Source organism: Myotis daubentonii, chromosome 1 (genome assembly GCF_963259705.1).
Source record: "Myotis daubentonii chromosome 1, mMyoDau2.1, whole genome shotgun sequence".
NCBI classification, from domain to species: domain Eukaryota; kingdom Metazoa; phylum Chordata; class Mammalia; order Chiroptera; family Vespertilionidae; genus Myotis; species Myotis daubentonii.
The window spans coordinates 57,168,620-57,184,393 of record NC_081840.1 but is presented as its reverse complement, the minus strand read 5'-3'; the positions used below and the strand labels follow the sequence as shown (position 1 = coordinate 57,184,393).

Sequence of the window (15,774 nt, the reverse complement as noted above, 5' to 3'; positions counted from 1 at the left end):
TTAATAAAGCAGTTTTTTACAATACGGCAAAGGCACCTCTATCAGTCACCTGTGTCCACCAACCAAAAGAGAAAATCAGTGAAATGTGTAATGGGTTTGAGGAAACTTCTAGGGAAAGTGTCCATTTAATTTAAAATTTTCACAGTTCTGAAACAGAAGAATAAAAAAATTCCCCTTGAATCTTCAATGTTGGCTGTCCTTTGAGGATGGGTGTTGGGGTATGTTCACTTACAGGAAGCGTTGATGCCTGTCCCCTTTGGTAGGTTGGAGGCTCAGGCGCTTGAGTCATCAGGTAACTTTAGCTCCTGTGCGTTCAGGTGGCGGTGGTGCCAGGAACTGTGGCCATGGGGAGACAGTGCCCTTGTGCTGAGCCACGTAGTGCCCTGCTTTAGGTACCAAATAAGTGGCCGACCACCGGCCTGCGGACTGAAAGGTCCCAGGTTCGATTCTGGTCAAGGGCATGTACCTGGGTTGCGGGCATATCCCCAGTAGGAGATGTGCAGGAGGCAGCTGATCGATGTTTCTCTCTCATCGATGTTTCTAACTCTCTATCTCCCTCCCTTCCTCTCTGTAAAAAATCAATAAAATATATTTAAAAAAAAAAGTGGCCGACCACATGTGGGCCCCATGTCGCCAAACATCTCTATCCTTCAAATGTTAAACTGTCCTGCACACCTGCAAAGGCTGAGGGCCTGGAGAGCCCAGTCTGTTTGCAGAGACAGCAGAGCCTTGTTGGCCACCACCCCCCGTAAAGAATAGCTGACCTGAGTGACCTCAGTGTCAGTGGAGCGAGAAGGCTCCATCGTTTCCTCCCTTAGATTTACAAGTCGGACAATTACAACTCAACAAAGGATGCCCTGCTCAACATAAACATGCCTCCAAGATGCACACACTGGGACATGTGGAGGCAGGCATAATGGAAGGAGTAGGGGAGGTGGGACGGGGGAGGACAGAGAGAGTGGCTACAGACACAGCTCAGTGTCCACCTAAAAGTATAAAAGGGAGGGAAATATATGAATCCAGGTTTTCCGCATGATGCGATAATGGGCCATTTTTCTTGGACCTTTTCTATTTAACAAACATTTTTAAAGATGTTTCTAATTAGTACTCAATTCTCAAAGGCAGAGAAATATAAACATTGAATCGTGAACTATTTATATGGTCAAGTCCAAGTACCCCTGAGTTGAGGAAACTGACTTCAGAGAAGTAACTTGCCCAAGATACTACCAATGGTTTGTTCATTCAGTAAATACTTATTAGGTACCTACTACCTTCCAGCTACACCAACCACAAAGTTAGAAGTTGAATCTGGTGTTTTGTTTCCCACTGCTCTTCTATAATAATAAAAGCATAATATGCTAATTAGACCGGACATCCTTCCAGTTGCAGCCGTGAGGGTCAGGGCAAACTGCCGCAGCTGCGAGGGACCAGCCCTTTGCATGAATTTCGTGCATCAGGCCTCTAGTTTCTCAATAAAGTCATTAATACATCTGCTCAGTATTATGGTTGTGCATAGAAAATCCTGACTCTTGTCTCAAAAAGGCTGATTTTCCTTGGGAAGAAAAAGTTTTGGACAGCAGTCTTAAGTTCTTTAAGCCTCAGCTTCCACATCTGTAAAATGGGAATAACAGTCCTGTCCTTCAACTTGTTCTGAGGCTTAGAATTGTAGTGCCCATCTAGCACCCAGTGTCCCTCCATGCTGTACCTACTCTTCCAAGGTCCCAGGGCTATGTGGTCAATGGAAAGTTAACACAGGACACAGAAGGGCCTGACCCAGCTGGCAGAACAGGGAGGACATCCGGGGAGTGGGGGCTGGGGGGCAGTACCAGAGCTAAACCCAAGCTTACCTCTGGGCCCCACCAGGGATGGGGTGAGGCAGAAGGGCAGGAAGGCAAGAAAACCTAAGATCCAGAGCAAACACAAACTGGATTTTCTAAAGTCACAGACTTGCTTCTGAACATTTTTTATTCACAACTAGGATTATATAAAAATAACTCAGTTCATCAAACAAAACATTTCATCATTGTTTTAAAACAAACTGTTAAGCCCTAGCAGGTTTGGCTCAGTGGATAGGCCTGGGGACTGAAGAGTCCCAGGTTCAATTCCAGTCAAAGGCACATGCCCGGGTTGTGGGCTCGATCCCCAGTAGGGGGCGTGCAGGAGGCAGCCAATCAAGGATTCTCTCTTATCGATGTTTCTATCTCTCCCTCTCCCTCTCTGAAATCAATAAAAAAAACTATAGTAAAAAAAAAACAACTGTTGAAAACAATACAAACAATGAGAGCAGGTTTTATGCGTCTGTCATCTTTCTCTTCCCCTGCTTTCCTACTTCTGTAGGGTTCACCTAGAAAATACGAGAGACAAAAGGTAAAATTCAGTACCAAACACGTTCCTGGCAATTTTGTCGAAAGTAGTCCGGAGCTGACTGAGGAGCCAGCCTTCGCGTGAGAACTCAAGCCCTCCATTGATGACCTGTCTGGCAGGTCAGGCAATGGAAACCGCGCTTCCCCTGAATGGCGGTCAGAGCCAGAGGGGCACTCCTCGCTCCACCGACTAGGATTTCTACAATATTATACTTGAGATGCATTTGTCCGCTTCCTTATACTTTACTCTCTAAAATTCAGCACTTTAAAGCTCGCTGATTTTTTTTTAAAGGACTACTGGTGTTTCCTGTGCTTTTAAAATTTGAAATATATATTTATACTAGGGGCCCGGTGCACGAAATTCGTGCACTGGGTGTGTGTGGGGGGGGGGGGGAGTGTCCCTCAGCCCAGCCTGCCCCCTCTCACATACTGGGAGCCCTCAGGTGTTGACCCCCATCACCCTCCAATCGCAGGATCGGCCCCTTGCCCAGGCCTGACGCCTCTGACAGAGGTGTCAGGCCTGGGCAGGGGACCCTCATTTCCCCCCATCACTGGTTCTGCCCCCAGCCCAGGCCTGATGCCTCTGACCCAGGCTTCAGGCCTGGGCAAGGGGACCATCATATCCCCCCAATCCCCGGCTCAGCCCCCCGCCCAGGCCTGATGCCTCGGCCAGAGGAGTTGACCCTCATCACCCTCCAATCACCAATCACCGGATCGGCCCCTTGACCAGGCCTGAGGCCTCCGGCAGAGGTGTCAGGCCTGGGCAGGGGACCCCCAGCTCCCTGCGGTTGCAGGCTCCGCCCCTGCCCAGGCCTAACGCCTCTGGCTGAGGCGTCCGGCTCGGGCAGCAGGGACCCGCAGCTGCAGCGGCCCCGCAATCGTGGGCTCCGCTTTAGGCCCAGGCAAGGGACCCCTAGCTCCCGGGACTGCCAGCTTCGACCGTGCCCAGCTCCCATCGCTGGCTCCACCCCTACTTCCTGCTATCACTGGCCAGGGCGGCAAAGGCGCCTGATTCTCCGATCATGGCCCCCCAGCTCTTAGCTCCCCCCTGGGTTTCCGATCACTGTCAGTGGCAGGGGGCTTCTTCCTGATTTCCCTTTCGCCTCCCTGCATTGTGCCTACATATGCAAATTAACCGCCATCTTGTTGGCAGTTAACTGCCAATCATAGTTGGCAGTTAATTTGCATATAGCCCTGATTAGCCAATGAAAAGGGTATCGTCGTACGCCAATTACCATTTTTCTCTTTTATTAGTGTAGATATGAATGAGTGAAAATGAATGCTCCACTTAGACAAGTGACCCATGTTCAGTTGAACATCCCTGTTACTGCGACATTTACTCCCATCTCTGTCTCCAGAACACAGAGTGGAGCATGTTAAGTGTTCGGCAAACACTGAAGGAAGGTATATGGCTTATGGGCACTAACATAGTGATTCACTTGTATAGTTGAGACTTAAAATATCTTTGCACTTAGGATCCTATACATGGAAAAGGAAATAATTAAAGGAAAAACATTTTAATAACATGGAAATGAAATAATGCTCCACTACCATTATACCCAAATAAGAAAGACACCCAGTGACCACAGGGGACATGGTAGACCCCTTGCTCTCCCACACTGAACTGTTCCGAGCTCTCCAGACAAGACTTGGTGCCCAAGGGCCTCTGCGTCTCCGTGGCAGGTCCACCCTGGCCGGTGTCCCCTCCAAGCCAACACTCTCCCTCACTAGGGCAACTCACTCCCAGTCCTGGCACTGCGTTCATCTCACTGAGGTCCAGCCAGGTGTGTGGGCGCCTGTTGTGTGCCTAGGCTACAAGCTCCTCTTTAGAAGCTGGCTCCTGGGTACAGGGCAAACCCTTTTGAATGGAATATGTTTGCTTTTACCTCATCACTGGTGAGTTGCTTTGCTCTCAGTAATCCTTGAGGCTTTTCTTCTTCTGATCCTTCATCGCTGTCTGACAAATAGATTCTGGCCTGTTGCTCTGAAAGCAAAGGAACTGAGACATGAGACTGACCCTCCAAGATGAGACCCATTTACTCCTGAATTTTTCTTCTGAATTCGCACTGTCACTGCCCACTGTGCGTGTTCCCTCGAGGAACCAACAGTTTTTTTAAAGTTGTGATGAGAGGTACAAACAGGTGGGCAAAGGTAGGAAAGAACTCTGTGCCAACGTGTGCTTGAGTTTCGCAAGGAGACCAGAGTGTAAATAACGAGGGCCGGCAATGGGAACTTGTGAGGGGCCTAAGGGCCCCGTGCCGCTGTGCCGAGGTAACGAAGCCACTGTGATAGCCATAACCTGCAGGTCCTCCTCCGTACAAATGCCTGTCGGCCTACTTTTGCCCACCCCTGTGTGACTGACTGGCAGAAATAACTTAGATTTGAGGTTTGTTCTCAAAAGAATTGTCTAATCACTTTTAAATACCCACAAGGCTTAGAGCACACATTTTTAAAAAACTGCCAAGTTTAAGTATTGGGTCCTTAATTATACAAGCAAGCAAGCTGCCTATCACACCTTTCCCTCCATAGGACAGAATTATTTAATTGATTTCCTTTATTTTGCGTTAGTTGCCCAGCTTAGCTTTTCTATGGGAAAGTGGTCCTAACAACAACAAAAATAACCCATAGACACAGACATTTTCTCTGCTGAAGGGTGCTGAAGGCCTGGGACGGGGGCCAAGGGTGGGCTGGACGGGGTCAATGGGGGAGAAGGGGGACATATCCAATATTTTCAATAATAAAGAATTATTAAAATAATAATAATAAGAGACCTCTGTACCGCTAAGTAACAGCAGGCCAGGGAATAAGAGCCCGCCAGGGCAAAAGCAGGCACCGTGGCTCAGATGAAATGTTACCTCCACACCGACTCACCTCCGAGTTCCCCTGGGACTGGTTTTGAATTACTCACCTTCCTCCTCCTCGCTGTCACTGCAGGACTCTTGGTAGCGGGCACTCGGGCCCTGCCGGTTCTGCTTCCCCCGAAGACGGATTGTCCCTCGGCGAGTAGAAGCCCTCAAGCGTTGTTTTTCTTTCTGTAAAGAAGCCAATAAACCAGTGAACTTAAAAATGAACAACTTTTGTGCTCACTAGAACCTACTTTTATGTGTTCCCCGTGTCTGCAGAGTACAGACCTCTCCAAGCCACACCTGGTACCTCACACAGCGCTTGCCTGTTCAGCTCTAAGGCGTGAAGGCCTCACCAGGGTGAAGAGGCAGACGGCCCCTCACACCATCCGTCCGATCAGAACTGGCACAGGCACAGCCTTGGGAGCCGCCACGTCCCCTGTGCTGCCAGTCAGGGCCCAGAGAGCAGCGACCAGCTGAGCCATGGCATCATGCTCAGCGATGCCTGAGGGAGGCCGTTTCTGTTCCCAAGAGACAGACACCTGACTGGCCCAGGCTCCACCAAAGCACCACAGAGCCCAGATATTCCTGTCTGGGCCCCTCAGCTCCCGACGACAGGGTGAGAACGTGCAGGCAGGGGCCGGTCCCTGAGCCCCAAAGTAGAGCCTTCATCCCCTTCATCTGCCTGGCTTCCCACATGTTGGGGTTCATAAAGCAGGGCCAGTATCGAATGAGTCAGGAATGTCCTTTGACCTTCCTATATCACTTCTTATCTGGCTAACACAATTTTGTGATATCTCTCAAAGGCTACATTTTTTAAAAAAAATTACGTTTTCATCTGAAACCTCACAGATTGGAGGGAGAGCTCCTGAGTGTCTGGTTTGCTCTATCTCACCCATGGCTGTTGACATTACTGTGGTTAACCACACGTTTAGGAGGTTAAGCTGGTTCCCTGATAACCACAGGAGGTAAACTGCCTGTGGCAATAAGAAGTGGCGAATTAATATTCTGGAAAGCACAACTCTTAGCACCCCCAAGTCCCAGGATAAAGCGCAGCCAACACACCTTAATCTTCTCGGTGCGCTGGCACTCGGGGTCACAGCCAGCTATTGGTATGATCCTAATCTTCTGCGTCCTTGAGCATCTGTCAGCAAGCGGCAGGGTCATCTTCTTATGGGTGGCATAGTCCATAGAGTGAGGTCTGCAGGAAAGGAACACAAATGCCTGTTTACTAAGAACACTGGAGGCAATCATAGCGCACAAACTGCTGTGGACAATGACCACCTCCCTTGAGCAGAGCAGGAGCAGGGCCCCGGCCCTGGTGCTCCTGCCCCCACCCCCACCCCCATTCTCTGGCTCCCGAGGACTGCCTCCCTCCACCCCAACCCCTGAAGAGCCGGATGGGGTGAAGTGGGAGTGGAGTGGAGGAGGAGAGGCCGTGGCAGGGTAAGGGCTTTTATAAAGAAAACCCCAACCACAATCCTAGGAGAGAAGGGAAGGGAAGCTCAGTTCCGCGAGGGAGGCGCAAAGGCCGGAAGGCACAGTTTCAGAACTAAAGATGAGTCCCTCCATCTGAGTAAAATCGGAAGGAAGGTCAAAACAAGGAGAAGGGTCACAGTGGTCTGGGGCCTCATGACCGCTCAGGGGGCCACGTGGGACAGGAGGCCCTGCACCCTGGCTAAAGGAGAGCGGGTTTAAGTGCATCAGGAGGGAGTCTGGAAGGAGAGCATGGCTGAGAGAAGGGGCGGGAGGAATGAAACTGTGATGGGCGGTGAAGTACTGTCCCAGCGTGCAGCGTGGGCACGGTGGAAAACACGCACAGAACCCTGTCCTTCAGGGTGCCACTCCAGAGGAGACCATTAGGGGGTGGGGTCTGAGCCACAGTTAGTGTGCCAGGTCTGCACGACATGATTTCATGTATTATTTGACTTAACTGATACAACATCCCTGTGAGGTAGATGCTTCCATTTTATAGATGAGGAAACCAAACATTTGTGAGATCAAGACTCCTCCTCAAGCTCACATGGTCAGATGTGAAACACACAACCTCAGAGCCACCCATGACAATCTTTAAAACAGAGCACAGGATAAACTGATGAACAAAATAGGTCTGGAGGTATGATGCATGGAACAGACTACAGATTAACCAAAGAACTTATATGCATACTAGAGGCCCAGTGCACGAATTCATGCACAGGTGGGGTCTGGCCAGCCCAGCCCCAATTGGCGGATTAGGGCTGCACCTGTCAGGAGGAGGAGGTGGCAGGAGGTTGGCTGGCTGGCCCGCCTCCGAATGGGGCTGGGGGAGGGGCCATGAGAGGTTGACCAGCCAGCCCCACCCGATTGGTGCGATTGGTGCGAGGGGGGCTGATCAGAGTGGAGCTGGCTGGGGGGAGGGGCTGCAGGAGGTTGGCCAGCCAGCCCCACACCCTATTGGTATGGGGGGGGCGGGTGACCAGGGGCAGGGTTGGCCAGGGGAGGGACTGCAGGCCGATTGGATGGTAGGGGCCCAGCAGGGGTGAGGCCGGCCAGGGAGAGGGGCTGCAGACTGATTGGGGTGGTGGGGACCCAGAGGGGGTGGGACCAGCCAGGGGGAGGGGCTGCAGGAGGTTGGCCGGCCCCATCCCCTATTGGGGTGGGGGGTATTCAGGGGTGGGGCCGGCTGGGGTGAGGGGCCACACCCCCTGATCAGGCCAGTTCGCTGGCCGCAGTGGGGATCACAGCGACTGGTCATTCTGGTTGTTACGGTGTTACGGTCGCTGACTTTTTATACATATAGATGTGCATAGCCCATGGACACAGACAGCAGTGTGGTGAAGGCCTGGGGCAAGGTGGGAGCTGGTAGAGAGGGTAACGGGGTGGGGCGGAATGGGGAACATCTGTAATACTGTCAGTAATAATAAAACAAATTTTTAAAAAACCCAGAGCAGCCCTAGCCAGTTTGACTCAGTTGATAGAACATCAGCTGGTGGACTAAAGGGTCTCAGATTCCATTCTATTCAAGGGCACGTGCCTCAGTTGCAGGCTCGATCCCTGGCTTAGTCGGGGCATGTGCAAGAAGCAACCAATCAATGTGTTTCTCTCACACTGATGTTTCTCTTTGTCTCTCACCCTCACTTTCACTCTCTCTAAAAATAAAATAAACAAATAAACAGAGCAACAGAATTATCAAGTCTCTGCACAACATGATTCTTATCATAAAATTCACCCATTTAAATATACAATTAAATAATGTTTTCATTTACAAAGCTGTGCAACAACCATCTGATTTGCACTACGGCAATCTGATGTGCGAGCTTTTCCACGGCCCCTAAGAAAAGCCTTGTGCATGCTGCCACAGTCTGTCAAGTGTCCTTCAGAGGGGAGCGGTGAGAAGGCGCCATCGTGCAGCGCCCAGGGAAGGGCAGAAGCACAGACACGCAGCACCGAGCCTGCCTGGGGTCAGGCAGCAGCCTGTCGCGCCATCTGGCTCTTCCCTTCCCTCGCCTGCATGCACACACCAACACACTCATGACCAGTTAGCTTCCCGGGTGAATTCCAGTAGAGGGAAAGGACACGCTGACCAGCAGAGCAGCACAGACAGGTCTTCAGGCCTCTGGAGGTGCACTGGTCAAGGTGAGTTCATACACTGGTCTTCTGGTTTACACACTGTCTCCTGGTGGTCTGAGAGCATGAGCTGGCTCCCCGAGAAGCTGCAGCTTGCAGCAAAGGTGAAAAATAGAACGGGAACCAGACCGTGGCCCTTGGTGAACTGTACCTTGAAATGAGGTCATCAGGGCTGAGTTGGGCTTTTCGCACAACCTCTCTCTTCCTTGTTGCTCTTTAATTGCAAATAATAACGCATCAGTCTGAATAGTTACCTGAAGGTGAGCTTGGATTTAAAGATGGCTTGTCCCTGCAGACCGGTATCCTCTCTCACAAACAGGTGGCTGTGGCTGCCCTCCAGTGGGGCTCTGTAGACATCGAACACTTCGCTGCCTAAGTGCAGGGACAAGCTGCAAACCAGAAGCAGGCGATGTTAGGGCGGCTGGTCAGCCAGTCCTCCAGCTCCCATGCTACCCTGACCACTTCACTTAAAACACGGTGGAACTGCAGGGCCCTGTCCTCATCCTGATTCCTCAGAGCATACTGTAAATAACCAACCTACTTCCTTCCAAAGCAAACGGTGGTAAAACCCATCTCCTTTCAGCTCGAAATACTGTTGTTTTGTCAACTTCCCAATCTCTACCACTTCATTAGTAAATCAGTTTTTCAAAACACAGCAATGTATAATGTCTCATAGCTCAGTAGGTAGACACCATGAATTCGATCACATCTGGGACCATTGCTAAAGTCTCCCATCAGCCACAGCCAGTTTTGCTCAGTGGATAGAGGATCAGCCTGTGGACTGAAGGGTCCCGGGTTCGATTCCGGTCAGGAGCACATGCCTGGGTTGTGGGCTCAATCCCCAGTAGGGGGCGTGCAGGAGGCAACCGATCAATGATTCTCTCTCATCATTGATGTTTCTATCTCTCTCTCCCTCTCCCTTCCTGTCTGAAATCAATAAAAATCTATTTTAAAAAATATATTATAATAATAAAGTCTCCCACCAGTGCAGCACCATGATCGCAACCCTACTTATTTTTCTCAGCTTTCCCAGAGGCCTGGAGTTTGTTCACACTCATTGCAGGCCGCCCTCTGGGGGTTTTACCGCTCCTCAGGCGTCTGCACTCACCTTCCATCTGACCACTTCACCATCCGAGTGTTGCTTTCTTTAATCTCGTTTCCCTCTGTGTCTCGGCGCACCCTCCATCGCACAGTATTTTCTACCTGGCTCAGAACACAAAGGCATTCGGCACCGGTGTGACAAGCTGCATGTTCTTTTCTTTTCTTTTTTTTGTTAATCTTTACCTGAGGATATCTTTCCATTGATTTTTAGAGAGAGTGGAAAGGAGGGGGGGAGACAGAGAGAAACATAGATGCGAGAGAGACACATGGATTGGCTGCCTCCTGCACATGCCATGACCAGGGCTGTGATGGAGCCTGTAACTGAGATACATGCCCTTGACCGGGAATCAATTGAGCCCACAATCCAGGCATGTGCCCTTGACACGAATTGAACTTGGGATCCTTCAGTCTGCAGGCCAATGCTCTATCCACTGAGCCAAGCTGGCTAGGGCACTGCATATTTTTTATTCCTTGAGTGACTTATGATCATGTGCCAAAAATCCATAGGTAGTGATAGAATAGGCTTCCAAAAAAAATAGCTGATTGGGCCACACTGCAACCCTCCTGCTACAAGTACGTAGAGATATTGGTTAAACTAACCACACATTTTGTTTAAATCTTTTCTCAGCCCCAGCGCCTAGCAGTGGAAGCAGAAACTAAATGCGATGCAGGAAGGAGTTCTTATCAGTGCATCAAGAGCTTCAAGGGAGACAGGGTGAGGCTTTGGGTCCACCCGAGTAGGCAGTTAGAACCGGCATGTCTGCCTATTGCAGGGCCACCTGAAGGGCCTCGAACCCAATGAAAGAAGGACTAAAAAAGTGCCCCCTAGTCTAATAAGACAACAAAGCTCTGGCCTTGGCTGGTTTGGCTCAGTGGATAGAGCGTCAGCTTGCGGACTGAAGGGTCTTGCTTTCGATTCTGGTCAAGGGCACATGCCTGGGTTGCAGGTTCGATCCCCAGTAGGGGGTATGCAGGAGGCAACCAATCAATGATTCTCATCATTGATGTTTCTATCTCCCTCTCCCTTCTTGTCTGAAATCAATAAAAATATATTTAAAAAACAAACAAACAAACAAAAGCTCTGGACATTCCATTAAATAACATTTTAAAAGAATAATCCATTAAGTAATTAACAAATTAAAACTCGAGACTTGTGCTTTGTCCTATTTTTTAATTCAAGTTTACCCTCCCCTTATGGTAGGAAACTCCAAGTCACAAAAGTAGCAAAAAAGTGGATCCTGCTCATGGCCACTACTAGAGCCCCTGGCAGAAGCGCATGGGAAACCGCTGTGAGAGCAATGGTAGTGCCTGGCCATCCCGAGAGGAACTGCCTAATGACAAGGTCCCTTTTTGTGCACAGTCTGAATTCCCATAAAGGGCCTGAAATAGTTCTATTGTGGGAAGTTGCTATGATCTGTCCACTGTGAAATGTGCAGGCAGTTCTATGGCCTCCCTACATTATCTTTATCCTGAAAGAGGTAGCCAACAATTTTCAAGAATTTTTGTCTTTTGTCAAAAAATTACAACTACAAATAAAAGATTAGAAAAGTGACAATTCTACAGGGATTAAAAAACGATGATGTACCTTCTCCCCTAAAAATATTTTGAAAAGGCATTTAATTCCTTGTTCTAAACTGTTATTTATTGATTGAATAGTAAATATGGAAGATCATTTCATAAGCTCAAGTATCAAGTTATTATCCCTGTATTTTACTTTATAAAATGGAAAAACTTACCAAAAGAAAGGATTAAAGTGAACTTTACCTTTATTTTTAACCTGGTTCTCTCTTCCTCATCAAGCACTGTCACGGCTGCAAATTCATCTTCATAATACTGAGGATCAAAAGGTCTAAAAATTGTTTTTAATGTCAATTAGCCATATTTAGTAATGAATATGATTAATACTACAAATTATAATCTTAACAACATGCACCAATGTGTTTTTAAAAATCCAGTAGGCGAATCACTTCATGTAAAGGCATTTAATTTCAAGGAAATATAAAAATTACTGTACTCTCTTGAAATTTGATTTAAAAATATATTACATGAAATAAAATCTAAACATGACTAAATAATTCAGTCTTCTTCACTTGATAAAATGTCTTCTAATTACAGGTGACACATGATCTATCTCTTCATATTTTCAAAGAAAAGTGTGATGTTGCCCTGGCCGGTTTGGCTCAGTGGATGGAGCGTTGGCCTGCGGACTCAAGGGTCAAAGGTTCGATTCCGGTCAAGGGCATGTACCTTGGTTGCGGACACATTCCCAGTGGGGAATGTGCAGGAGGCAGCTGATCGATGTTTCTGTCTCATCTATGTTTCTAGCTCTCTATCCCTCTCTCTTCCTCTCTGTGGAAAATCAATAAAATATATTTAAAAGAAAAAAAAAAGTGTGATGTTGCCTGGCCAGCATGGCTCAGTGGTTGATCTCCTAGGAACCAGAAGATCAAGGTTCGATTCCCAGTCACGGTACATGCCTGGGTTGTGGGCTCAATCCCCAGTGTGGGGCATGCAAGAGGCAGCCGATCAGTGATTCTCTCTCATCATTGCTGTTTCTATCTCTCTCCCCTCTCCCTTCCTCTCTGAAATCAATAAAAATATATTTTTAAAAAAGGTTAAAAAAAACTCACTTACATTAGAAACTCCATGTTAACATAAAAAAAACTCACACACCAGTAATCTATCATTTTTCTACCACAGAACATCATAAACTTATTTTTTCATTAGATGAGAAATCTCCCATCTTTGTGATTCGCCAACTCATGATAAATAAGAAAACACATTTACATTCTATATGTTTTCATTCAATATCTTGAGAAAAAGAAAACTTGAATCAGTTCTCTTACTTGGGTTCTATGCTGAGAAATTTGGGTAGCTTAATGAAATGCAATTCATTTCCTAAATCAGATCTGAAGAAGGGAGTTTCCACTTCTATGCTGGTGTCAGAAATCGGCTCTTCCTCCTGCAGGTCCCAAGGCAATCCCCGTGCATGCTAGAGAAGAACCAGGATGTGAGAGCTTGAAGTGACACTGGAAATGCCCAGCTCGCCTCTCGCACCAGGCAGATGCAGGTTTGACCAGAAGTACAATTAGACACCAGTTTAGGGATAAAGCAGTTAGCAACCCCTCCAGACCTTTCCCTAAAGTTTCATCCTCTCTTCTCCTACCCCCACCACAAAATTCACAAGAGTTAGTAGCCTGCATTACCAGAAAAAGAAAAAAAAAGTCTATTTTGCTGACATATCGAGTTTGCATAAGATATTTAACAACAGAAGTGTGAAATTATGCAATCCCTCAAAGCTAAGTAACTATTACAATTGGCACAGGTTTGAATAACTTTTAAATCAAAGGTTTTTAAATTTTGAGTCCTGACAGTCTAGCTTCTAAAGCTTGACATCAACCTCATTCTAAGCAGTTCTTTTTATGCCCCATAATATCCAGAAATTCTCATCATAGCTAAGAAAGTCACCCATTCACCAGATGTGTCAGGCTGCTGTTCTTCTCCCTGTGCTCTCTCCACATGAAAGTCAGGGCTTCTGGAAATTCTCCCTTCGCTTTGAGCAGTGGGACCAGTTGAGATTAGTGACGGTACTTACAACAGGCTGTCCTAGAACAGGTGGTTGACTGTCATCATCACTCTCGGAAGAAATATCATCTATGTTTCCAAACAGATCCATGGTCCACTAGAAGCTTTCATGTTGGAGAGAAATGCACAGTTGAAATTTTTCTGAAAAATTCTTCAGATGGTTCTTAGCCTATCACTTCAACATATTCCCAAGATTCATAAACCAAATCTCAACAAACCTAACCTCAAACGGGCTCCCTGAGCCTGGCCCTCAGAAGCCTGAGGAGAGTATCTATGGAGAAGGAAGGTGATAAATTTGGTGGAAAGCAAAGTTGTTGTGACGGTCAGCTTTCAAGATACTTCTCAATTCCTGCCTCTAATATCCTTGCCCTTGTGTGGTCCCCTCCAACATTGTGTCCTGGTTGGTCTGTGTGATCAATAGAATACAACCTCACTTCCAAGGCTAAGCCATGAACTTATGGCTTTCTTCTTCTTCTTTTTTTTTTTTACTTTTTTGGGGGGTTAATCCTCACCTGAGGATATTTTTTTCCATTGATTTTTAGAGAAAGTGGAGGGATGATTGGAGGGGGAGAAAGAGAAACATCGACTGCTTTGCCTTCTGCACATGCCCCATCTGGGGCCAGGATCAAACCTGCAACCCAGGTATGTACCCCTGACCAGGAATCCTTGGGTTTGCAAGCTGATGCTCTAACTACTGAGCACGCCAGCCAGGGCAAACTTGTGGCTTTTCTGCCTCGATTTCTCTTTTGGGTCACTGGCTTTAGAGAAAGCTAGCTGCCATGATGCAAAGGCACTCGAGCTGCTATGGAGAGGCTGTGGTGAGAAACTGAGACCTCCTGCCAAGAGCCGGGGGAGCCGGCTTAGAAACAGATCCTTCAGCCCCAGGCAAGCCATCAGATAATGCAGTCTCAGCATTATCCAATGTCTTTTAAAAAATATATATTTTATTGATTTTTTATAGAGAGGAAGGGAAAGGGAGAGGAACAGAATGTTTGAAACATAGATGAGAGGAACATTGATCAGCTGCCACCTGCACGCTCCCCACTGGGGATGTGCCCGCAACCAAGGTACATGCCCTTGACCGGAATCAAACCTGGGACCTTTCAGACTGCAGGCTGACACTCTATCCACTGAGCCAAACCAGTCAGGGCTCCAATGTCTTGATTGCAGCCTCTTGAGAGACCCCAAGCCAGCACCAGCCTACTGAGCCCGCCCTGACCCTCAGAAATTGTGAGGTATGTTAAATACTTATTATTTTTAGCTGGCCTCTCAAGGGAGGTAGCTGGAGAAGGTAAGGGGTGGTATGCAGGTCACATGAGATGTGTACCCCAACAATCCTATCTCCCCTAAGTCTTTGGGTTCTCTTCACATAATTCCAGGGAAGCTTGGACATTTCAACTTCATTAAATGGAGGTAACCATTGAGTTTGCTTTCATTAATGAACCAAGTAGAGAGCCATGTCCTGTTGTATGTGCTAACACATCAAACTCAGAATATACAAGTGCACCCAGATCAGTAAATTTGGCCCAAACTAGTGCTCCAGTCTTTCCTTCATCTCATTATTAGACCCACTTCCACACATATTCCCCAGGCTCTGCCTGTATTTATTAGCAAAATGTTGTAGTTCTTTTGGTGCATAAGCTATTTCTAGTCAGTTTGTGCTTTCTCTGCTAAGTGATGAGATCCTAGTGATGGGTCACTGGTAAAAAGTGGGTCAGTTGGATGAGTCAAGAATGGAAACTGGCCCAGGTCTTGTTATCACAGTGTTTTCAAACAGAATAGGACAGTTTCCTCAGGACAGGGAGGCTGAGTGACTGGAAATTGAGGTTTTGAGCTTTGACTGGAAATTGAGGTTTTGAGCTTCATCTGAGTCCAGATTTCCTCATTAATAGTTTCCTTCTCCACCAAATGCCCTTTCACAGAAAGACCTGATGAGGCTGTGAATTTAGTTGACGTGGTAATTCTGCAGTCACATGATTAAATGCTGTTCGATTTTCAGTGACCTTAGCCCCTCCGACTGTAAATATGAGATTCCTTCAGGGCAGTCACGAAAGCACACTGGTTCTCTGACCATGACTGGAGCTAAACATTTAAAAGACCTAAGCTGGTGCCTGGCCCGTGTGGCTCCGTTGGTCGAGTGCCATCCTGCACACCGAAAGGTTGCCTGTTCAATTCCCTGCCAGGGCTTGTACGAAGGCAACCAGTAGATGTTTCTCATGTCTCCCCCCCCCCCCCCCTCCTCTCCCCTCTCTCTAAGCATATCCTCGGGTGAGGAT

General features: G+C 47.7%; 1 protein-coding gene across 2 annotated transcripts; it reads right to left on the bottom strand.

Annotated features, from left to right (window-relative positions):
• Window positions 1-1,946: 1,946 nt before the first annotated feature.
• On the bottom strand, window positions 1,947-15,715 carry LOC132237162 (RNA polymerase-associated protein LEO1-like). 2 transcript variants are annotated; one of them, XM_059701207.1, is made up of 9 exons: window positions 13,509-15,715; window positions 12,760-12,905; window positions 11,678-11,762; window positions 9,921-10,096; window positions 9,067-9,201; window positions 6,272-6,407; window positions 5,272-5,395; window positions 4,250-4,347; window positions 1,947-2,344 (listed from the first exon to the last, which is right to left on the bottom strand). In XM_059701207.1, exons 1-9 carry the CDS (start codon window positions 13,587-13,589, stop codon window positions 2,291-2,293), a joined length of 1,035 nt encoding a protein of 344 aa, XP_059557190.1. In that variant the 5' UTR covers window positions 13,590-15,715; the 3' UTR covers window positions 1,947-2,290. The 2 variants fall into 2 exon arrangements, with proteins under 2 accessions (XP_059557190.1, XP_059557201.1); XM_059701218.1 differs by having other exon boundaries at window positions 9,921-10,015.
• Between the last annotated feature and the right edge of the window lie 59 nt (window positions 15,716-15,774).

Excerpts from the sequence above, each read along its gene's own strand:
- LOC132237162 (XM_059701207.1), bottom strand. The coding sequence starts at position 13,589 with ATGGATCTGTTTGGAAACATAGATGATATTTCTTCCGAGAGTGATGAT. Across the intron at positions 12,906-13,508 it reads CTGTTCTAGGACAGCCTGTT|CATGCACGGGGATTGCCTTG; the intron begins GTAAGTACCGTC and ends GTTCTTCTCTAG. Across the intron at positions 2,345-4,249 it reads AGCAACTCACCAGTGATGAG|GTGAACCCTACAGAAGTAGG; the intron begins GTAAAAGCAAAC and ends CGTATTTTCTAG.